This window comes from Melampsora larici-populina (genome assembly GCF_000204055.1).
Source record: "Melampsora larici-populina 98AG31 unplaced genomic scaffold MELLAscaffold_6, whole genome shotgun sequence".
NCBI lineage: Eukaryota > Fungi > Basidiomycota > Pucciniomycetes > Pucciniales > Melampsoraceae > Melampsora > Melampsora laricis-populina.
Genome location: NW_006768770.1, coordinates 1,980,145 through 2,004,403, shown reverse-complemented (window position 1 = coordinate 2,004,403; position 24,259 = coordinate 1,980,145). Strand labels below are relative to the sequence as shown.

General features: G+C 39.4%; 4 protein-coding genes across 4 annotated transcripts; 1 reads left to right on the top strand and 3 right to left on the bottom strand.

Moving 5' to 3' along the window:
- Positions 1-7,383: 7,383 nt before the first annotated feature.
- Positions 7,384-7,649, bottom strand: MELLADRAFT_33935 (uncharacterized protein; the record flags this gene model as incomplete). Its single annotated transcript, XM_007406442.1, has 2 exons — positions 7,384-7,490; positions 7,571-7,649. Coding segments are annotated over 2 exons (186 nt in total), but the record flags the coding sequence as incomplete, so codon positions are not given.
- A 45-nt stretch (positions 7,650-7,694) lies between these two features.
- MELLADRAFT_94600 (uncharacterized protein) lies at positions 7,695-7,965 on the bottom strand (the record flags this gene model as incomplete). Its single annotated transcript, XM_007406441.1, has 2 exons — positions 7,695-7,846; positions 7,935-7,965. 2 exons carry the CDS (start codon positions 7,963-7,965, stop codon positions 7,695-7,697), a joined length of 183 nt encoding a protein of 60 aa, XP_007406503.1.
- Positions 7,966-15,182: 7,217 nt separating this feature from the next.
- MELLADRAFT_60706 (uncharacterized protein) lies at positions 15,183-16,873 on the bottom strand (the record flags this gene model as incomplete). The annotated part of the gene is made up of 4 exons (XM_007406440.1): positions 15,183-15,682; positions 15,794-16,075; positions 16,105-16,683; positions 16,711-16,873. 4 exons carry the CDS (start codon positions 16,871-16,873, stop codon positions 15,183-15,185), a joined length of 1,524 nt encoding a protein of 507 aa, XP_007406502.1.
- Positions 16,874-22,393: 5,520 nt separating this feature from the next.
- Positions 22,394-23,196, top strand: MELLADRAFT_94599 (uncharacterized protein; the record flags this gene model as incomplete). The annotated part of the gene is made up of 5 exons (XM_007406481.1): positions 22,394-22,405; positions 22,566-22,693; positions 22,798-22,840; positions 23,004-23,039; positions 23,095-23,196. 5 exons carry the CDS (start codon positions 22,394-22,396, stop codon positions 23,194-23,196), a joined length of 321 nt encoding a protein of 106 aa, XP_007406543.1.
- Between the last annotated feature and the right edge of the window lie 1,063 nt (positions 23,197-24,259).

The window sequence follows — 24,259 nt, the reverse complement described above, 5'->3', positions numbered from 1 at the left end:
AACCTCGGAAAGATTTTGTCCGAGGATTTGAGTCCGATGATACCTCAGATTTTTCAATCCGAGGCATCTTTGTTGGCTGTGCCTCGAGGTTCATCGCGATGGATCAATGCAGGAGTCCAAGTCGGGTCATCCTGGGTGCTTAGAATGGTCTACAGCAATTGAGGCGGGTATCAATCTACCGGAAACTGCATATGAGAGGAGATTGAAATTGAACGGAAATGGTCACATTGCGGTCCAATCAACATGGACCTTTGACAACAAGGTATTAAATCAAATCTTGTTGTTTTGGATCCTTTGGCAAGCTCTGCCGTGGAGCAGGATGCAGGACCCCATACCACGTGCTGCGTTTAAGTACAAAAACACTGAAGCTCATCTGTACGGACGAACCTGGGCAGCTCATGAAGCTCATAGGGCTTACCTTTCATTAAGTCAATCTGTGATAAAGACACTCAAGGTTTGTTTTCACTGAATCGGTGCCCATGTTATCAACTGATAAAACTATCAAACTTCATAGGAACTTGATACAACTATCTGCCTCTCTCAAGATGTCTGGACAACTCCAGGAAATCGGTATGCATTTCTAGGCGTTTCAGTCACTTACATCGATAAAAACTGGGTCTATCAAACGCAGCACCTAGCACTCAAGCTTGTTGCATGGTACCATAAAGGTGAATGGCTAACTGAGCCATTGGTAGGTATTCTTGAGAAGAATAACCTTTATCAAAAGATAAGTCTTATCAAATGTGGTTTTTGGATTTTTTCAATCCTTCTATGTTCTAGCAAGAACTGATATTTTTTGTTCATCTTGTCCACCTTCTTGCTCAGACAACAGACTCAGGCTCAAATAACTATACAATGGCCACTGCAATGCACCGACGTCTCTCAAAGATTGCTGAAGATTCCGGTGAACAGTACAACTGGCATCCTGAAGACCTAGTTGTCAAGTGCTTCTGTCATAAGATGTCACTGATTGTAAACGGTGGGCTTGAGGCCCTTGGAGTTACACCAGCCCCCGCTCAAGTAGTTCGAAAGTCAATCCTTGGGAGCTTTCCAGTTAACAATTTATTATTGGCTGTTGAAGAAAGTCTTGAAGAAGAGGAAGAAGCTAATCACGCAGAAGAGACCAATTCACCCCAATCATCTGATAACCGCATCAATATTAACGATCCTATGCATTGCAATGACCGACAAGATCCACTTAACAACCCAGGCCAAACTGTTGGAGACAATTGGTATACCGACGAGACTTGTACCGGTTCTGTTCCAATTACAAACCCCTATGCAAAAACAAACGAGCCTGTATTCATAGTACCACCCTCTCCAGTAGATCAGGAAGCTGCTCGTCATCTGGACGGTCTCTTGAAGCAGGCAAGATTTTCTATCTCTAACATGTATCTATCTTTGTGTAGCTAATTATATGGTTGGTTCCTTTAGCTTGATTATGTGGTTCACAAACTCACAAGCTCATCCTCAATGCAAGCACTATTAGCTGCAACTGCAGCCGCTTTAGGGGTACCGTATGATGGATTGATCGCAGGTTATGGAATATGGTGGAACGTCAAGTGGGATAGCCGACATCGTGCTTGGAAGGCACGTGATGTGAGTACCCTTTTTTGGCCCCCAGCTTCCAACCACTCATTAATTCTAACCCGATTTCAGAATGTACATAGATTATTGATGAGATCTTGAAAAATGATCAGCGAGATGACAAAGATTGTCCGGCTTCTTACAAAACCGCTACAAATACACTTAACCCCTCAATCAACTACACTAAAGGGTGTTTCCTCAAGATCTGCTTCACTCCCAATGATTGGAGGTTGATCAAGATGGTCAACCTAGAGCTCGAGGTCAGCACTCCTATGTATCCTCTTTGACAAGCTACACTTGTTTATTAATCAATATCTCCTCTATAGCATTTTGCTCAGCTAACCAAAAGAATGGAAGGTAATGGCCCAACCGGTTCAATGGTGATTTGAGAATACCTCAAGCTCAAGGCTTGCTTAGAGTCAAAACTCCTCAGAGAGCTCACCGCGTCTCCAATGTATCCCATGCATTATGCAATGCTCACCTGAGTCAAGAAGTACCTCACTGAAGCAACATCATCACACGCGCTATTGATGGCAACCATGCTTCATCCAAGCTGGAGAGCTAGCTTTTTCAACACCAGGTTCGGTCCTCAATCTCCTGTAACTCTTAGAGCCAACGAACTATTGAATGATGCCTACTATGCTTGCAAATTGAAACTTCAAAGGACCAGTTCACCACCAGCCCCGGATACTCAACTCAAAGACACACCTTCCAGCGCTGAATGCAACAATGATGCATATGATCCGATGTTGCATCTCTATGATACACAAAAAGGAAAAGTTGAGATTGATGAGCTGACTGAATACAAACTTGGGTGTGATGCTCCCTCAGAGGATGTTGCGATGGACCCCCACTTGGCATTAAAGTGGTGGCAGGTGAGCTTTTTCTCTTGGTTTTCTGCTCACAAACTAAATGCATGATCTGATTAATAAAGTTTCTTTGCATAGAGCCATGGGGAGAAGTATCCTGTACTCTCTACTCTAGCTCGCCAGTATCTTGCTGTAAGTGGAAGCTCGGCAGCTGTGGAGCAAACATTCTCATCTGCTGCAGATGTCTGCACTACAGATCGTGGAAAATTGGCCCCACGAGCGATTGAGCGCTGTGTGAGCAGTTGTATTTGGATTTCCAATGGGGTTCCGCTTGACTCCAGGTTTGAGGAAGCCTATCAGATTATGAAGCTGCTCGTCTTCTACACAAAACAACTAATCAAGCTCCACACTTTCCTGGTGATTGAGCAAGCATTTTTGTATCTGATTTCCTTCTCATTTGTATTTCAGTTTGTTCTCTCTCTCCTCCAATAAAATGTATATAAAAGAACGGAATCTGTAGTGATCTCTATCAACCAATTGTTGAACGATTGAATAAGCTTTTTAATGAGAAAGGAACAAACAGGCAGTTGTTCATGTCCAACTTGAGGATTTTGCTCACGGTGCACTCAAAACACCAATCACCATAAAGTATCGGAAGTATCGGAATTCAAGCCTCCGATACTATACTATACTTGAGTGTTAAAGTACCAGTCCTGACGGTACTATGTTAGTATCGGACGATACTAGTAATACTAGTATTGGACGATACTAGTATAGTATAGTACAGTGACACCGTTGACTTGATGGAACTGGAAATCATCTCTTCAACGATCAAAACCTCATCAAGAAAGACAATCCCTAAAAGTTATACTATGCCAAAGATAATTGTGAAAAAGACAATTAACTTGGGATCAGAAGATTTGGTTGATGAACATGACAGATTGGTGTCCTCAGATTTGATAGCAAACAAATCTAGTAAGCTACTCACTACGTTGTTAAGAATGTCGGCTGGGTAGGCGACTCCTCAACAGACTATTTTATAGGGATCATTATTGGAAAAAATTGGGCCCAGTTCAAGTGGGTTGAAGGCTGGTGTGGACCCCCCAACAGACCAAAACGATCTATAGCCTGGGCCAAAACCTTGGCAGTTTGGCTGGGCCTGCTGATGGCAGAACAGATCATGGCCGTGGCAGGGAGGTCTTTGTCCTGCCTCACCAAGAACACAACTACGGAAGGTGCCTCCAGGAACTGTAAGTCATCCAACTATTGGGTTAATGAAGCCTGGAAGATCATTCAACAAGAACTGGTTCAGCTAGACTGCAACATTAACCTTGTCAAGGTTGTGTCCACCAACAACAAGGCTGACACACTTTCAAGGGGGTTGGGTCCTTTGAAATTGCTGAAAAGGCAAATACAAATCAACATTCCCCCTGATCCTCACAACTTGATAACACAGACTGCTCCCTCAATACCCAATCATTGATATGACACTAGAATCCGCCGGCTAACACTCCACAAATCCTTGCCAGAAGTATTCAAAGTCCTAAATGAGGGCAGCCAATACATCTTAGCACATGCCTGGGCCGCTTCAACCATCAAAAATACAACGCCGCAGTCAATAAATTCTTCAAATTCATTGCAGAAGAGGGCATGTTTTATTTTTTCCCTGCTACTGATATCATGATTTATAATTTCATTCTCTGGTGCAGCATCAAAGAAGGCAACCATAAAATCATCAGCAGTACAACAATGCGATACCTGACGGGCTTACAGATGTGGCACCTAATCCACAACGCCAGGTTTCCTACAGTGAATGTTGACAGAATCCGCCTACTCTTGCTGGCAGCAACAAAGACTCACATCTCGGTTTTCAAACAACAGCAAGCGGGTCTCACCTTGAAAGGCCTGAACAACATGTGCAAATCTTTATTGACAGTGGCTAAAGTTGACTCAGTCCTACAAGCGCTGCTGCTGACAGGCTCCTGGGGCCTTGCTCGACTCGGAGAACTGGTTCTTAACCCAGATCACCCTTTTGTCTTTATCCCCCGGCCAGACGTGTGCTTTCAAGATGGCAACCGTAAGGCAGTCATCTCCCTATGACTGTCTCAAACAGTTGCACCAGGAGAAGTCCAACCCCTCCTCTTACAGCAGCAACCCTACGGCCTAGGCCCAATCAGTGCATTACAGGTTGTTCTCCACATCTGCAAAGGCAAACCTGACAATCCGTTGCTGCCTGGCCCCCCAAAGATACCGATGACACGCTAGTATGACACACGTTTCCTGCGCAAACATGGTTGACACCATGGCCAAGTCTGGTCGGGACATAGCCTAAGGATTGGGGGTGTGTCGACAAGAGCTCATTGAGGCAACAGCGTGAAACACCTGAAGCAGACAGGGCGGTGGAAATCGGGGGCCTACAAGCTCTACATCCGGCCCTACTCACACGGCCTTGCTTGTGAAATCAAGGAACTTGCCTGCCGCATCTGCCATTGATTTACCTCCTATTTGTGTCATCGCCAACTTGCCTTTAAATTTTTAAATGTTTTCTTTTGCATTGAGTTACAAATCACCTTTAATGTTTCATTTTCTGGCACGTACCCCTGGTGTCCAGGTGCCAATTGTCTGTCATGCGCAAAGCCCTCAAGAGAGGGAAAGGAACTCCTATGCAGGAGTGCAGCTCAAAATCTTCCCTTCTAAGATGGGTTTGATAGGAGATCCCTCCCCTCTCCCTCTCTATTGCGCCTCCGGCAGTCAGACGTCTGACAGCCAGTCCTTGGTGGAATGCAAATGCAGTTTCTCCAAAAACTCATGTGTTCTGTCAACAGTACGAGGATTATTGCGGAGCAATAATCCCAAGTACATTGCCAAGAATCCAAAAAACTACATTCAAAAGAAAATATAAAAATACACCTCTACACTCAGTTTCAAGAGTGCCATCCGAAAAAATACCAAATCAGTTGGAATTAATATTTTATTCCTATAACGATAGAAACCAAGACCAGAACCAGGGATAACTAGACCCCTGAAGAAAGAAACCCTGACCAGACCAAAGCGTATCAACAAGGTACGATACGATGGCTAGTTCAGGGTACCACTAAAATCAATGTTTTACTGTTAGTTACTAAAACAGAGAAATTGAAACTTATAAAGATCTACAAACTTACGCAGAACAAAAAAGAATCATCTCTTTTATCATCACATACAAATATAGCCTTTTTCTTTAAACTTTACCCTATCAGGAACGTTTAAAACAAAAACCCTTCTTATCTTCCTAGTTTTGATCAAAGCCAGAATAGTTTACTTATTTAGAACATCTTACTAAAATAGACTTCTTATAAAAACTACTTCTCCATCTTAACTCAGATACAATTACCACTTTTCCCTTTAAGCCTTTTTTCAATAAAAGTAATATTGAACCTCTGCTGAAGCAAGCCTGAGATATACCTACCTTTTCCAGAAGTAGTCAATCTCAGAAGATTTGTTCTGTGAGTGCACAGAACATCTAACTGGCAGCAGTAGCCATTCTGCACCTTAGACAGTAGTACTAACAATCTCTGCTTTGTTTTTTTCAGCTCTGCTCACCAAGAATCTAAAGCTACCTCCAAGATTTGTAGAAGAACATCATCTATATTTTGCGGATTTAACTTTTGTGAGCAACAAGAATTCAACCTTGTCTTCCAAGTTATCAACTATTTGGAGACTAAGGCTGACATGTTCCTTTCTTTGCCAAGCACTCCCGGAGGCTGAGGGTTTTCACGCGTCACGGGTAAGCCTCACCACGCGCCATCTGCATGTGGCAAGTCTTACCAATATTTATTATCACCCGACGTGATAGAGACACTAGGGTTATCTACTTACCAGAACTAAGCAAAAACCCTGCACTCAGTTTTACTCAGACCTGGTAAAACCTCTGACCTGCCCCACACTTGGCAAAGAGAAGTGGAGTTTCTAGTCAAAGTACTGGGGAAAGCTTTGATGATGAATGAACAAAACTCTTCCCAAGATCTTGGTTCTTTAGGAGTTTTGATGGAGGTGGTTGAATGAATTGAAGCAGCTCCACGAAGCATTCAAAATCCTACTAAGTGCTATCCTTTGTGATCGGCATTCAAAAGCCAAAGTTGTTTAGCCAAGTTTTGAAGCCAGATATTGGTGTTGCAGGTGGGTTGAGTTCCATCAAATTTGATGTGTTTGTGGATCATCAAACCTTTGATGGTCTTGGTGGTATCCCTTTTGGTAGAGAAGGTACTGGGGGAGTACACACAAAAGGGGAAGCTGTAGCTACCTCGGAACTGGAAGTTGGAGGAGGGCTGTTGTTTCTTATGTTGATTTTGGAAACATTTTGAAACAATGTAGCCTTGTCATTTTCCAACATAGATTGCTGCTTGAAGAAAGCGGCAAGAGTGGCGTAATTGTTGAAAGGATTGAAAACTTCAGGCTTTTTGTCAATATTCTTCATGACCATGTCATTCTTGGTGTTCTTTCTGGAGACCGGACTGGTAGGTTGTTCTTCTGAACAAAAATATTGTTCCTTGGCTTTGATTGCATTGTCAGTTGAAATGGTTTCCTTAGATTTTCCTTTTTCTGGAGTGGACTTGGAAACAAGCCTGGCTTGCAGCGCTACACAGCACTGCTTACATCAAAACCAGGAAGGTAGCGTTTTTCTTCCCTCAACCAGCTCAGTAGCCCAGCCAGAAACTGGTGCATGGTAATTGCAAAAAATTGTAGTTTGAAGCATAGTTTGTGAACGCAGTGTTTCACAGTGTTATAGCAAAAAAAAGAAAATTATTCTCTTGGTGAGTTGAAGAAACAAAAAAAGACGGAAAACAAAATAACAAACTTCTACTCCTTTATAAAAAACCCTTTCCACATTCAATATCTACATCATTCTGAGTATAGTCACTGAAAAAGAAAATCAAATCAAATTGTATCTTTCAACCAACAACCTGGTCCACCTGATAAATGGTTTCACTTTAGATGTATAGTCTTCTCAATCATGACCTCCAATGATGAATGAATGATATCGGACTTGGGTTGATGCATGTGCTAATCTTGGCATAGGCAAATTTACATCCACTTGAATCCAAGCAAGATTTTCTGAAAAAAAAACAAAAGAATCACATCGAGTTTGTCTTACTTCATCCAATCTGTCTGAAGAAAAGAGAATCTAGATTAACCTAAATCCAAAATGTAAAGATCACTGAAGCATTCACCATCATCACTTCCACCAAAGATCACACACTTACTACCAACCAGATTCACACTATGATATCCTTTATCCAAAGGAGATTGAACTTGATGTCATTCTCTCCATTCTAATTCATTCAAATCTGTTACATCAAGTTTATGAACATCATCCAATGCTCTCAATCCATTTCCTCCCCCAAAGATGATCAATTGGTTTCCATAGAGAACTGTAGCATGATCAGATCTTTGGTTGATTGGTCTTGTTCCTTCGAGTTTTGGCTTGGTCCACTATTGATAGAACAAAGAAAGGTGAGTTTTGGGTTTGGTTCGGAGAAAAAGAAGCAGATTGCTTACTTGTATGAGTCATCAAAATACTTAGGTCCATCACCAACACCAAAGATAAAGATCCTATCATCCAAATGTGTAACTGAACAAGCCCTACAAGGAGGAGGAGGAGGATCTTTTAAATTAGGTCTCATGAATGAAGGCCATTGCTATTTGCAGCCCACGAGAGAACCATGTAGGGGCTGCCAAAACAGCACCTACATGGGTGTTTCCCACAAAAAAGTGCCTACATTTATGATGTAGGCGCTGAAAACCATCTAAAATGACGCCTACATGATAAACAACCCATGTAGGCGTCATTTGGTTACGCCTACATTCAAAATTTCAGAATGTAGGCGTAATTTTCAAGCACCTACATATCTCATTTAAAATGTAGGCACTATTTTTGAGCGCCTACATTCAATTTTCAGCTCAAATAAGCGCCTACATGCAGTCTTGCATATGTAGGCGCTCCAAATCCAACACCTACAACTCCAGACTGGTCTGACGGCTAATGAAGAAGAAATTTCAAGTTAAAATGAGAGTATTGGAAGACGGAAAAAGCAGTTCGGAGTTGAAATGAGTGTATTGGAAGATGGAAAAAGCAGCTTGGAGTTTAAATGGGTGTTTTGGAAGACGGGAAAAGCAGTTAAGCATATTGGAAGATGAATATGCTCTTTTCAACTCTGGAGTGAGTGTATCAGAAGACGTAAATAGCAGTTCAGAGTTGAAATAATCTACTTCTTTTTCCGCTTCTGATACACTCATTTTGACTCCAAACTGAGTTCAGAGTTGAAATAATTTACTACTTTTTCCATCTTCTGATACACTCATTTTGACTCCGGAGTTACTTTTCCGTCTTCCAATACACTGATTTCAACTCCAAACTGCTTTATCCGTCTTCCGATACACTCATTTTGAGTCCAAACTGCTTTTTCCATCTTCCAAAACTCTCATTTTGACATGAAAATTGTTCTTCATTACCCTTCAGACCAGGCTGGAGTTGTAGTTGCCGGATTTGTAGCGCCTACATATGCAGGACTGCATGTAGGCGCTTATTTGAGCTGAAAATTGAATGTAGGCGCTCAAAAATAGCGCCTACATTTCAAACGAGATATGTAGGTGCTTGAAAATTACGCCTACATTTCATTTTTTGAATGTAGGCGTAACCAAATGACGCCTACATGGTTTTTTTGACATGTAGGCGTCATTTTGGATGGTTTCCAGCGCCTACATCATAAATGTAGGCGCTTCTTCGGGGGAAACACCCATGCAGGCGTAATTTGGCCAGCGCCTACATGGTTTTCTTGTGGGCTGCAAATAGCAATGGCCTAAATGAATAAGTTGGTTTGGTCAATGAGTAGATGCATCCAATTTGATTTCATCTAATGAATGATCATGATGATCTGTTTGTACATATGATTGAGAATATAACAACCTGCCCAATAAAAGACTCAACCTATGTGGTCAAATGAAGCAATATCTTGAGGGATAGGTGTTAGATAGTGGGCGTTGAAGTGGTGATGGCTTGTATGCATGGAAGTGTTATGTGGGTATGGTGGCTGACCCAGATATCCAATATGGTAGTGGGAAGCGTAGTTTCAAGAGAGTCCAGCCCCAATTGCTAGCAAAATGTGTAGCTTGATTGATTTCAACTATCCAGGTAGTTATGCGACTGTGCCGCACCCAGCGCCACGCTGCGCTGCGCGCTAACCTCTGCGCTGCGAGCCAGACTTGTTGGAAACCAGGTCTTTATTTGAAGCATAAGTGATGAATTTCATTTTGTAGGTAGATCTCATCACAAAGGGGTGTCTGGCATGAAGTTGGATACTTCAGGAGGACAAGTGACTGGATCAATAGAAGGATTTGGGTGTGGCGAGGTCTGCAGGGGTAAGTCCTTGTTCATTAACACCTAACAACTTTTGCACCAACAGATGTAATGGAAAAAGGGCTTTATCCTTGTTCTTTTTCAGTGTGTTATAATAAACCGTCTGATCCGGGGTGAATCCTACAGTTTGTGAAGTAGTCCACTGTAATCCTGCTAGAGCTGGCTCCCTATTTTCTGGGGCCAGTAATTCTTGAAGCAGTCAAGTGGCTTCGTCCTCATTCAAGGATATCAGGACTTTAATATGTCTGGAGTCTGATCCTGGTGACATTATGACTAATTTTTCAAATGATAAAGAAAACAACTTGTAAGCTTTTCAAAATTCTTCCCTATACTTTCTCAAATATTTCTCTTTTCATAAAAACTCTAGAAAGATGATTGAATTACCATTGTTTTGATTTTAAGGGGGTATTCTTATAACTAAGTACTACTTCCAATTTCCTATCTTGATTATTTTTGAGGGACTTTTGAGACATTTGACAATCAACTAGAAAATTTAAGTTGACAAAATTAAGAACACCAAAATGAGACAAATCAGAGGTTAGTCAGATCAGTCTTTATCAAGGCTCCCAGTGTAACCAGGACAAAACTACGCACATTAAGTACTCAGGGTATGGAATAACCAAGGGGAGATTTAGGACAAGTAAGAGAAAATGACAAAGGTAAGATCTTCTAGAAGATCTTCTGATGATGTTAAGTTCAGGTTTTTTAAGGTGTGAAGAGCAGATTGCAAAGGTAACGGGCAATGTTGTGTACGCGGAGCAATGTAATGTGACAAGGCTGAAAGTTCCAATTGTACTTCTACTAAGCCTTTTCTAAAAGCGTGAATGTGAAAAGAAGATAACTTTGAACAAGAAGGTTGAATAGTGACAAGTAAAGACTAAAGATGATAACGGAGATAACGGATAAATCCTAGCTTGGGCACTATTACCAGGATAGAATAGTACCTACTATCTTTAACAAGTCCATTGTATGAGGTTATAGCGCAAACCCTGATGGCTTGTGCTGCAGCTACTAACAAAATTATAAGACCCCTCTACAAGGCCATCATCTAATTTGAAGCTTCAAGGAAATCAAGAGGATTTCCATATCTCATCTCTTTGCTTGAATTGGTGAAAATTGTGTGTGCTTTCTACCTTCAGCTCAGTCAAGAAACACCAATGTTGGGAAGGTATGGTACTAGGGTCCAATTTGAAAATAGAGCGATGAGATTGGAGAGGACAATTTGAAATCTACAAATGCTCATAACTTTTGCAACTGGCATGGAAAACACTTGATTATTGGTTCATTAGAAAGCTGAACTCTGTCTCCAGATATTTTATTGAGGTGATGGGGCTGTGTCCAGCTTTGCAAAGAATCTATGTGGCTTTGAAGAAGATCTTTCAAAGTGACTATAGCTGCCTTGTGAGAGAGAATGAAGCCTGGAATCATTATTGAGACATTTAGAGAGAGACTGTGGCTTTCTAATGAGCCTAAAAGCCAGTCTCTTGACCAAGAATTGCAAATTTTATGAGCATTTGTAGAATTCAAATTGTCCTCTCCAATCTGAGGAACTGAATTTCAGCATCTGTTACAGGTGTATATCTGATGAATATGGGGTTTTTTGTTAGTACATTCAACAATATGCCCTCTAAAAATACACAAAAATACTTAGCTTGAAGCTCTCAACACCAGGAACAATATCCATATTTTTTTGTATTTCTTGCCCTTCTCCTGACCGCCCAATATTTCTGTATATCAATATTTGCGTTTTCTGCCCAGAAAACATTATATTCTTTGTAGTGTATTATTTTGCTGATAGGTATCATTTCTTTTGTAAGTTTCTGATGTATTGAAATCTGGAGGTTTTAAATTATCATTCATTTCTTGGTCACCTACACTGTCTAAATCTGCTGTGGCGTGATTCATACCTGACGGATAACTTTTCCCTGTAATTGGACTAAACTTCTTTTTAACATTTCCTTTGGAGTACGCTATGGAACGGGCAACAAGAACCAATCAAAAAAGCAAATTTTTCCAGTTAACAATCTATTTAAACTTAATTGACACTTATGATCATATATAAATTCACATACAATTGTCTAAAAAGATTATCCTTGCATCTTGAAGCAAGGCTGTCCTAGCTTTTGCTTCTTCTAGAAAATTTTCTCTTTCAACACTTGGGTCTCCTGGTGCCCCGTTAATACGATTACATAGAACATCAGTTCACACCATTATATCATATCTAAATGTGGTTACCCAACCATGTCTTAAGCTCAGATGTTCTACATGTTTGAAATATTTTTCTAAACGGTTTCATAACAGTATACTCAGTATGAGTTTATGTCTATAAGATTTCACATAATTTTGATTGCTTACTCATTTGCAAAAGGTATGTGTTGGTACATGTTCCTCAAGTATTTCAACATAAGAGTTTTAGCTCTTGTCTAATTGACAAATGATAGCCACCATTCACTCTTTGCAGGTTGTCCTGTAGGTTTATCTTTCTGCTTTGACAAGGTATTCATTCCATCTACCATGTGATCTAATTCGATCCACTTGTCATTAAAGATGGTCAAATTTAGATGTACATCTAACTTCTTGAGGTGATCATCCCAATACTTTGTGAATGCCCTCAAACCTGATTTCAACACTTGACCACTTACATAGTTTTTCAAAGGATCCATTTTTGAAGAGCTTGAAGTTCCTTCTATGCATCCTCCATCTAATCATCTCAAGAACTGTTCTACAATTTTTGTGTTGCCCATTGCTAAGGCCATCTTTGCAATTTCAACCAAAACCTCTATAACAAAATGAGAAACAATTAATGAGTTCCAATTAATAACTTGTTCAACAATAAGTAGGGGACAGGACATGTATAACAAAATTTGTTATGACTGAATTTCTAATGTTCATGACAACTCGGAATAAATCACAGATGGTTCTTGTCAATGATGAATGATTTGGAATAAATCACAAATAAAATTGCGGGAGAATCATGCGTTTGTTGCTCATTATCTCGGAATAAATCACAAAAATAATGTGAAATTGGACTAAATCAAGATGGGAGAAAAAGATAATTTGAAATTGGGTTGAATTACAATAGGAGTATTTCTTAGAGAGAGAAGAGAATTGTATTGAAGTCATAACCTTCAATTAAAACTGACTTTTTTTTGGTTCTTTGACTTCTATTGACGATGATGATTTTTCATAATCATCTGAATCTTCATTACCAAATACAATCTTCATTTGTATTCTCATCTTCTAATTCTTGTAATTGGATCATATTTGTTAACTTACTTCTATTCTTCTTCTTATTTCTGATTTCATTCAATGAATTGATTCTTAATTCTTCAGCATCCTTTCTATCTTGGCTTTCTTGTTCTTCTTCTTCAGTCTTGATTTCATATTGCGGCAAAGTTAGTATTGGAGTAAGTTCTGGGCTCAAACCTTTTTTTCTTCTGCTTGCTCTAATCATTATGTAGTTTGAAAAACTGGGTTTTTACCCGTGGGAAGAGCTCTGAGACGTGAAGAAGAGACGGAGGGGAGCCAGGCAACCAGGAGGGAAATGGAACAAGAATTCAATTCCTGTTCAGGGAGGAACTGAGCTTGATGACAGTGATCACTCTTTGAGAGCCTGGGGATGACCTCATCCAGGGCACAGCTGTCGTAAGCAGGCTTGTGTCTTACACGCCAGGAACCTAGACACTGCTTTGCTCGAGTGTGAACTCCTGTCACGTCAGGAGCTTTCTGGGTCGGCACATGGACAGGATCAATTCCTAGTCCCATTGTCACTGATCACAAATCAATGAGAAATTTATAAGAAAATTCACTCTGAAATGGGACTGGTGACTGGATGTAAGTTGAATTCAATCCCATTTTGGTTGAAGAACTGAACACACATATCAAGATGTATTATTATTATATTATATCTTCCATTATCAAATACCGAGGCGGGTGTTCCTGTTGTGCGGCCTTAAATTGCACTAAGGATGACTTCAGTAAAGTCTGTAATCAATTGAAAGCCTCTGCCTTTACATCATCCCTCTCTTTAAGTGTTGCTCATTTTCACTTTTATTGTTGCTCTAGATTTTCAGTGTCAACTTTTTTGGTGTTTGTGATTCATCAACTTTAAAAATTTGATGAGTGTATGCATGGCTGACATCTAGACTTGGACTCTTTCCCTCTTTAGTCAACGCAGCTCAAGCTGCTGCCCAGACACAATTTCCATATTTTGTAAAACAGTCTGACGTCTCACATTGATGTGGTCATTCTAGCTGGATTCAAGGAAGGAATTCAGCATGATCATCACTCCTTTGAGGAGCTCTCAAATCTGCAACTGACCACTCACTCAATGTTTATGCAACTCTTTAAGTCAGTTTCAATCTCTTGTGCTGCACACTGACCAATGGACTTGCTTTGAATGTTCATATACAGAGGCTGTGTATTTTTAAAATGGTAGTGTGCCAATACTCAATGTATCTGCTTGTCGTCACTTGACCATGGTGCGGAGGCATTGAGTATATCTGTCATTGTATCTCTGATCAACAATCCGGGTGCCACTCATCACCAAATACCACTTGTCCGTCTGGGGTCAAGCAAAGAAAAATCAAAAGATATCATATTATCAAAAGGACAAACAACCTTCATGAAATTTAAGCATCTGCTCATAAAGGAACTGATCTACAATCAAACGGTATTGGAATCTTTGTGGGTTAGCTAGTTCAAAACAATTGAAACCATAATGTAACTCATGTGGTTTGGGCAGTTAATTTATAAACAAATGGTTTAAGTGATAAAAGCACTGCTCTTCCGGGTGGAACATACATTTACCCAATCCAAACCATCACCTTCAGGACTGTGCACTGCATCTGTAGTTTTCATGGGGGTTGTTTCCAAACTTTGCAAACCTGTTGCTTCCCGCCTGGGTCTGTAGCCATCTTGCTCAACTGGCACAAAACCTAAGTCCAGGCATGATGGCAAGCATTTATGTGAGTTCCAAAAACACAAAATGCTTTTTTCCCTTGAATTCTCAGCTGACCACCACGCTCTGCAGGCCAAACGTCCCAATCAATTAGTCAGAAAAAATCATTGATACAATGTAATTTGAGGATTAACGTACTTGTGATTGACCATTTGGAAATGAGACAGTACATGTCCTTTGGCAGAGATTTCAGCCAAGAACGCCTCACCTTTGTACAGATTGAATGTCAAGTGAAACCATGACTGAAGGGCCTGGAAGAGTAAATCACTCTCTTCCAAGGTGACTCTCGAATCCTGGCTAACACATTTTTTGGGTGAAACCGTCTGGTATGTCTCAACTGCCCATAGGTCATTACGATTCGGTGATGTCCACAACTTCTTGGATATTATAAATGGGCGGACAACCTAGAAGGCTCCGAAACATGAGATATCTACAATGTTATAAACATGAAGCCATAGAAAAGCACATGCACCTCCAAATTTTTGACAAGGGCTGCCAACAAAGGATTTGTCCCAGAATGACCAGCCACGAATTCTTGGAAATCATATAGTAATTTCCGTGCTTGACAGTTTGTCTGCAGCTCCTCTAGGTAGTTCAACAGTGAGTTCTCCTCCATGTGCTTTCTTGCCAAGACATTTAACAAGGAACCATCAAAAAGTATTTGTCCGCCGAATTGTTCTTTGGACACACTTGATGGGTGTGGGTCACTCAAATCCACGTGACAGCTTACCCGCCATGGCCTGACGGATATGTCTGCCTGTCGAATTGTCTTGAACAACGGGTCACTTGGCAAGCTTAATGTCTCTTCGAGATCACGTATCTCAAGACCATTAGCTACCGGTTCAACATGTATAGCAAGGAGAATAACATTTTTCCAAATGGGAGCACGGGTGGAATTGGCCCAGGCAGCCGAGATGGGAACCGCAACTTCTCCAAAAAATCAGAGGTCCAGAAGGTTTTTGTTGGAAAATTCAACGTCTGTAGTAAATTGCATACGTCAACCAATGCAATCATCAAATACTTCAGTATATTGAAGCATACCACAGCCTAAGACGCCAGAGAGCATGTTGATGTTGCCAACATTGCAGTGGCTCATAGTAACACTGTCCAATTCTAGAGTTACAGACGTTCTAGTGTTGGCTCCAAAAAGTGGGAGGTTTTTGTTGGCTGGATCAAACCACCACACAGGAGGGCTATTGCTTCTTTGAAGAGGATGCTGATAGGACCGTAGTGTCGTCAAGTGATTGGCGGAGAGCAGTCTTGAATTTGTCTTTGTCGTAGTGGCCACCTTTGTAGATTGTGGAATATTTAGTTTGAAGGACGCTATAATATACATAATGTTCAAAACTTACTTGAGCCCTCACTGCCAGCGGAGGTTGAGTTGGAAGGCCTCTTTTTCTGAGAAGTCTGATGAGATTTGTTTGAGCTATCTTTAACTTCAGGCTGATTGTGTAGGTACTCCTTCAGAGTAAGACCCATGGAAATGGTGATCAACTGGTCATATTTGTCTTGAGAAACAGTCTGCAAGTACACCCCTGGGGTGAAAATCAAGGTGATGTTGATTTTTGCCAAAGGGCCCTGTTGAGCCTTTTTGTTGGCCTTTGCGTCCACATGAATACGGATCTGATCATATGACATGTGGTCTTTTCCTACCCCCAGAGATATGTACTGATCCAAAAAAATTATCGGCAGAGGGAAGATGTGATACATTGAACACTGGTTTTCGAAGGTGAACTTCAAATTGTTGTTGCAGAACAAAATGATGTCGTTCCACGCATCTCTTGTAAAAGCGACTGGCCAATCAGGTGCCTGAGTGTTGATAAAGCTGGAGAATGTTTTTGCACCGTGATCAGAGGTAAATGTTTTTGGTGTTCCGGCAATGATGGGTTGAGCGGTAATATTCACAGCACAAGATGCTGGACCTAAGGTTCCTGTAAGTGGCATTCAAGCACATCCACCCTTCAAAGTGTTGGCGGCACCACCTTTCTTTGATTCTGCACTTTCCATTTGTCTCTTCCAGCCCCATACATTGAATTCCTCTTTGCTAGCAAGATTGGCCTGTTGGGTGTTGAAAGTACCCAAGTTTGACAAATGGAAAGAGTTTGATGGGGTAGGGTTCATTCGTGGGGGTTCCAGATAGGTCTCTGCTGCTCAAGGTCGTCTAGATCCAAGGATGGATCCTGGGAGTGATGAATCTCCTGCATTTTGTCAGGGGGGTTCCACGGGGGAGCTTGTGAGACCCTTGGAAAGACATACACCACAAATGGGAGGTTTGCTGGTTAGTTGGGGGTATCCAATTGAACAAAAGTTGCAATGGACCAGCTGGTGTCCAGCATTTTGTTGTTTTGCAATGCAGAAGCTGAAGACCGTGGTACGTAGATGAGGTACTAATTGACTGTAGGATGTACAATCAATCTTTCCGGGTGGGGGTGGGTCTCAAGTGTTTGCAATATAAGGAGTGGATGAGCTCATAATGTACCTTGAGATGAAGAGAGAAACAGACAAAATTAGTTGTGTAATCAAGATTGCACAAGCAAAAAAGTTTCTGTGACAAATTGATCCTCTGAAAAATTGTTCTCCAATTTTTTTCAACACACATACTTGTATGCCTGTATACAAGGATTCCATAGACGGAACAATGGTTTCAAGGATATTATGTGCTCTCACAGGTTTTTTTTTCTTGCTCTCACCGTGACATGTGTCCAAGGTTTTGACTGTCTGCATTAATTCTGATAACTTTTGGTGAAAGCAGGGTCCAGCAGAAGGAGACTGTGGGTCAACAGTATCAGGTGGGAAAAAAACTCTTATACATTTGACATTCTTTTATATCCACTTTGCTATGTACATTCCTGAAGACAGATACATCACTTTTTGAATATTTTCATCAAAGTTTATATTACTCTATGGCAGACATAGATGTGCAAGCTGATGCGTGTAAGTCCTCTATTCCCCAATCATTTCCCTTTTTGTGTAAAATCTGACCCGTATAAATATATAATGTACCAAGCCCAGATAGTTTCAACATGGAAACTTCCTTTCTTAGAGGTCAACCTAAAAGGCTGTCCAATTAAAAAACTCGAGAACAAGACGCTGGAGCGTGAATTTTGAATTGGTAAGTATTCAATACGGCTTTCAAAGAAAATTTTCCAATCTGATGTGTGTTGAGCTCCACAGATGATTTGGATGTCAGTGATCTTGAACCACCTTTGTCCATAGGCTGGAGGGTTTCTCAAGTTCATTCAGCAAAGAATTGTGAAAAAAAGAAACCTGGGAATGGTTATGCTTTGATCCTGATGCCCAATGAAGATGAGAACGGGGTTGAAAAGTATGAATTTTTTCCGCAGAAAGTCAACTTCAGGGTTCACCAACAAGAATTCATCCACCGCTGGGACTTTTGTAAAAGATTCAAAGCTCAACTGATCTTGGACAAGGATACAGTAATGGATGTCATTTAGGGGATACAAAGTAGAATCCGGGCACGTGCCCGGGCGCGTTGTAGGGACCCTTGCTGAAAAGATGAGTTTAGCAAGCTGTAACTGAGTAGGGAGCCAAAGAATTAAAGACAACCACCACACACACACAAAGAAGTATATGAGGTGTGCAAATAAACCTTGGATAGAGTTAACTAGCCTACTCTAAATATTACTGAGCCTTTAAAAGAGCCAAAAGACCAGAAGAAAGAGAGGAATATAATACTTTGAGGAGTACTACAGAAATGAGAAAAGGGTAAAAGATGAGTATAGAGTTTATTGAGATTTAAATAAGGGATAAAGGGATGGTAAGGTGCTTAAATGAAGAAGACTTGTAAATAAAATAGTGTGTACTGAACACAGATGAAAAAAAAGACTACACTACAATTACTACTTCAGACTATAATTCCCCAAAGCAAAGTAAAGTTTAAATATAACTCAGTGAAAAGACTAATCCTAAAGGAACTACCCCAGACTACCCCCTTGAATACAACTGGCAACCAAATCAACAGACAGACTACCCTCTACTAAGAACTAGACTAATGAAAGATAAAACCTGACAAAGCTATAAGCTAACTGCCATCCACAAAGTAAACGTCCAACAACTTATTGGCCAATGTGCTGTAGCCTTATACTTTTCTAAGCCTTTCAAAACCTAGGTTAATATGTTAGAATTCTAGATGGAGTGTTCAATGAAGCAAACTAAGCATATGATATAATAATAGAACTCAATGAATTATCTAGACCAAAGGATATACCACACACTTTCAATCAGAGGGTGAAAATATAGAATATTAGACTCATGTAGAGAGCAAAGAAAAAGTCTCCTTATATCAACTCAATATAAGGGGCAAAAAGTGATCACAGAAATAAAAAGAGAGTATAGGCCAGTTGGTACTGTCAATGAGCTATAAACTAATAGGAACTTTCCTGCATAAATTTCTGGATAACTTTCAAATCCTCCCTGTCAACCCGCTGCCTTATATACACACAGCCAGACACAATTGAATAAAGAGAAATTGAGATAATAAAAAAAGATATGAGAGAACAAACACAGGCCACAAATATGTACACATACAACTTCCAAACTCTGCCAAGACCATTTCCCACCAACATAGATAAACTTTGTACATATGAAATATGTAATCCTCCTTGCTGAACCAAATAAATAATTGAATTGAGAGAGATTGAGTGAAAGAGAAAAAAAAACTAAGCCTCCACCCTGATTGTACCAATTACATAACTGAATTGAAACTGAGATTGAGTAAAAAAAGAAAACAGAAACAAAGAAACTAAGAGAAAAAAATCACACATCCATCTTTTACATAACTTCCCACACATGTAGATTTTCATACTCCTCCCTTCTCACATCTTTGATATTTCAATTGTTGTTTAATGGTTTTGATATTGAGATATTTGATTTGAATGGTTTCAATTAGTCATTTGATACTGTTTGTTATTTGTAATGAATTGAATATTTGATCATTAGTTAATGTACATTAGTAATTTGATATTGTTTGAATTCTTCAATTGATCATGTGTAATTTAGATATTTAGTAACTAGTTAATTGAAGTCATCGGACAATTGATAATTTGACATATGATGGTATGAATTGATTGTACACTTGATATGTAATTTGAGATTGATGTGTAATAACTCAATTTGATATGTAATTACACAATTTGATATGTAGTTCATTGATGATTTTGTTACTGTGTGAGTTCATCATTTGTAATTGAATATGTAGTGATGAGAACTTTTAAAGATTGATCATTTGATTTCTCAATTGATTTGGTTTCTAGTCATTAGTAACTGTGAGATGTGAGTAAGTTTCAATTTGATGACTAATAGACTTTGATTGATTGCACCATGGTATGTTTTTATAGTTTGGATAGTTGATTACCAATTCATTTGTTAGATGTCTTTAGTGATTTTAATTATCTAGGTTTCTGATGACTAATAATTTATAATTGTTTGATGACTAATTTGTTATTTCAATTCTTTGAAAATTGTTAATTGATTAATTGATTGATGTCTTATTTGATGAAGAAGTTGAGAAGAGGATGAGCTGCTGATTAATCTAGCCAATTAATAATCTCATCAATCTTAATTTGAATGTTTGAATGCTTTCTAATAATCAATGCTCTCATTTGACTAATTTAATTAAGCTTCATTTAATACCTCAAAAATCTTTAATTAAACACTTTTAAATTCTAAATTTCATTGCACCACTCATTTCCTTTGTTTCTTGTTTTTCAATTCAATTCCAACCTTCCTTTTCATAATCCTTTCAACTAAACACTTCAGTAAGTACCTTTTATCCTCCTCTTTATAATTCTTCTGTTTGTTTTGCTAATTTGATTTTCAATTTGTCTTAATTTTTAGATTTCTTTCTTGCTTTTCTTGATAACTCTAAACCTTCTTTGATTTCTACTCTGACTTTTACATTAATTGCTGTTCCATTTCATTTCATTTCATTTTAATTTCATTCAATGTTTTGATTCAATTTGATTCTCAATTCTTTTAATGTATAAACTACTAAACTTGTAACTGTAATTTGTTGATTTGATTTGATTTGATTTGATTTGTAACTTGCTGCATTGATTAATAATTAATTTAATAAAACTTTGAGCCTTGATTTTGAGCACAGACTTCAACAATATAATCTAATAACTTCTTTCCAATTAATCCTTTGCAGATTGAGATTTGCTCACCACAGCGTGCCCGGATTTTTTTGGCAGTAAATTTTGATTTTCTGGGCACAAGTCCGGGCCCAGAATTCAAATTTACTGCCAAAAGATTCTGGGCACGTGCCCGGATTCTACTTTGTATCCCCTAATTGCTTGCAAGAGTGACCCCGGATTTCCAGTAAGACTTGAGCATTATTGTCGAGTTGCTCAGGCTATGCTATTGGCCATCTGGCTTGTGAATGAATTCAAGGATGTGGCCAGAGAGTTGTCAACATGAATTGATACGTGGTTTGAGGGTATAAACGTCATCACTGCTAGATATGGATGATTTAGTATGGTCACACTGATTCTGTTCTTCTGTGTGTCTCAGGTTATTTCTCATGTTGTAGCGTATGAGGAGAAGTCTGGTGATAGTTCAGTACACGAGGATGACATCTTCGTGATTGAAGAGTGCTTGATGGGTCCCTGGATCAATCATCAACATGATACCAACTTCAGGGCCATACAAAATCCGACTTTCCAAGAGGAAAACAGGGTGATGAGGGCACTTACCCATTGGACTTATGATCATTTCAAGGGCCAGGCTATTCTTGCTGTATTCCACGCAATTGGTATGGTGATCACAGAGATTAAATTCATGGAAAGGTATGTGACATCACAACTTGTGCTTAAATACTGATTTGATCTGTTTTATTATCTGGGGATATAACGATTGGGCTTTTGGAAACTTGGGACACTCTGGTCTAAAGGCTTTTGAAAACAGCCATGAATGTTCCAATATGTGTGATGATCTTGGCCTCTCCACTTTGCCCAGAGACCCAACATTTATCTTAAATTAAATGTTTTTCATTCTGCCTGTGCTCATTCACATGTCCTCTGATCTCAAAAATCCATACATCATTCTCGTTTGTTATACTCAAACTGACTCTTGGGGTTCACTACCAAAACCAAAAGCAAAACTTTTAGTCATAATGCATGCTTGATGACCAACACAACTTTGTGCTTTTGATGTATGTTTGATTTTGGGGGATCTTTCATTTGTCTCTCCAAGGCGCTCGCTATTGTAACAAGATATATAGGAGAAGCTACAGTAGTGACAATTGATGAGCATATAACTCTTGTTGAATTTGTGACCCCTGTGAACGATCAAATCAAGCAAACAATCCAAATGGAGAAGCTATATGAGAGGGTATTGATCAACATATTTAACTCTTGATGAATTTAACACCTGAATTCAACCCCTGTGTATCATCAACCCGTGAAAAAGATCTAAAGATTAACATACTGCAACCAATATTGGTGTGATTTGGAAAGATATAAGCAAACAACTATCAAAGGTCAGCCTGAAGTCAGAGATGTGTGCTTTTTGTTTATGTACATAAGAGTTTAGAATACAGATTAGATTTACATGAAGTTTCAGGTTTGAATATGGATGTGGTGGGAACGATTGACTCTCATGATCCAATCATTCCAGCTGTCCATGATAGAGCTAGTGAGTTTTGTTTAATGGATTCGGCTGAGTAGTTGAGTTAAAATATCACTTTTCTTTTTTTTTTCTTATGTTTCTTGATGATCTACTCTTTCTGAATCTGACCTTGCAAAACATACACATCATCCCTTTGTTTTCTTTTTGCTCAATTTATTTGTGTTAGTTTCTTGGTGAGGTTCAAAGGATTGGTCAACCTGATTATATCCCAAACAAGACTGATGTCTTAATGGCACGTACAAAGACAACATGTATCTCTAAAACTAAATTTGAATCCGGTCAACTTTCAATTCAGTATGTTCAAATCACCCAAACCCATCAACCTTTCCAATCAAGATCATTATAATCAGCTATCTTTTTTAACTAACTAAGAACTCTCTATGGATTCTCTTTTATAGTATGTTTGATGTGGGTGGACAAAGATCAGAAAGGAAAAAATGGGTTCCTTTGTTTTGAAGCTTTTGCTTCCATAATTTTTTTGTGCAGCACTAAGTGAATACAAGCAAGTCCTCCTAGAATAAAGTGGTCAAGCAAGTCTTCTTGCTTTCCCTTCTTTTCTTCTCCTTTTCTTTCACTTATTTGTTTTTGTTTTGTAATTCTTCAGAATCAAATGGTAAAATCATTAGTCTTATTTCAATCAGTCATTAACTCTAGATGGTTTTTGAGAACTTCGATAATTTTGTTTTGTAAATAAGATTGATTTCCTCAAAGCTAAACTACCTAAAGTTCCGCTCAAACATTATTTTCCTGAATATACCGCTGGGAATGATGTTAATAAAGCACCAAATTATATTTAATTTATCCTCAGTTTGCCCTTTTCTTTCTTTTTTGATTTTTTGGTTTGGTTTGCATGTGAATTGATTGCTGATTTTTTGAGGGGTTTTTTGTGTAGTTGGGGCTAATGATAATTCTGATATTTGATCTGTGGTTGAGGCTGCGGAAGATGTTTCTGATTCAGATCCGTTGATCACGAGTGGACCGTGATCAAGACCACTTTCCTTCACATCTGTAACTCTTGGAACTGATGAAATTCTATAAAAAGCCTCCTTTCCATTTTCCGTTTCTTTGCTTACCCTCTTTTTCTAAATGTGATTCCTTTTTGCCTTTTTCTTTTGAAATTTTTTTGGAAGCCTAGGAATGACTGACCCTCTAGGCACATCAATACGGAGTTTGAGGAGTAGCAAATATGGTGCTTCACTTTGGATGACAGGGAAGGAATTGATTTATCAATTGATTGATCAATATATCAATCACTGTGACTTGTGTAAACTAAGCATTATAAAAGGTACTAGATGAGCCCTTTGAGTTAGTGATAAGAACGTGTCCTCAGAGTCTCTGATCTGATTGAGACCTTTTGAGATTTGAAAAAACATTGCTTATGACTGATCACTATTCTGTGATTGGTGTAACTGTTACTTGGGTTGTTTTTGAACTGGACTATCAAGCTTTTCAATTTTATTTTCAACCGTTGCTCGGGAAACTATGAACTGATAGTGAGTTGGAACAATGCTTTCTTTGTGACAACTTTGTGACGAAGAAAGCACTCTCAAAGGTGTGATCGCCCTGAGATACTTGACTTGAGTGGCAATAGTGGGTTACAATGATGCTTGCTTCCTCACATTTGTTATTGTGAATAAAGGGATGACTGTAAAAGTCTAAAAGTTGCAATTGCTTCAATGTACACAACTTTTTGGGCTTCTTTCCATCAATACAGCAACCGCTCGACTTGAAAGAGCGTGTGTGAAGCGTTTTTTTGGGCTGCTAGGCTCATCGCCATACAGAGCGGTGCCTGCGCACCGCCCTCCCAGGGCTTGAAAACCATAAGTGCAGCAAACGCTACACACAGGGTCAGGGCTTGGA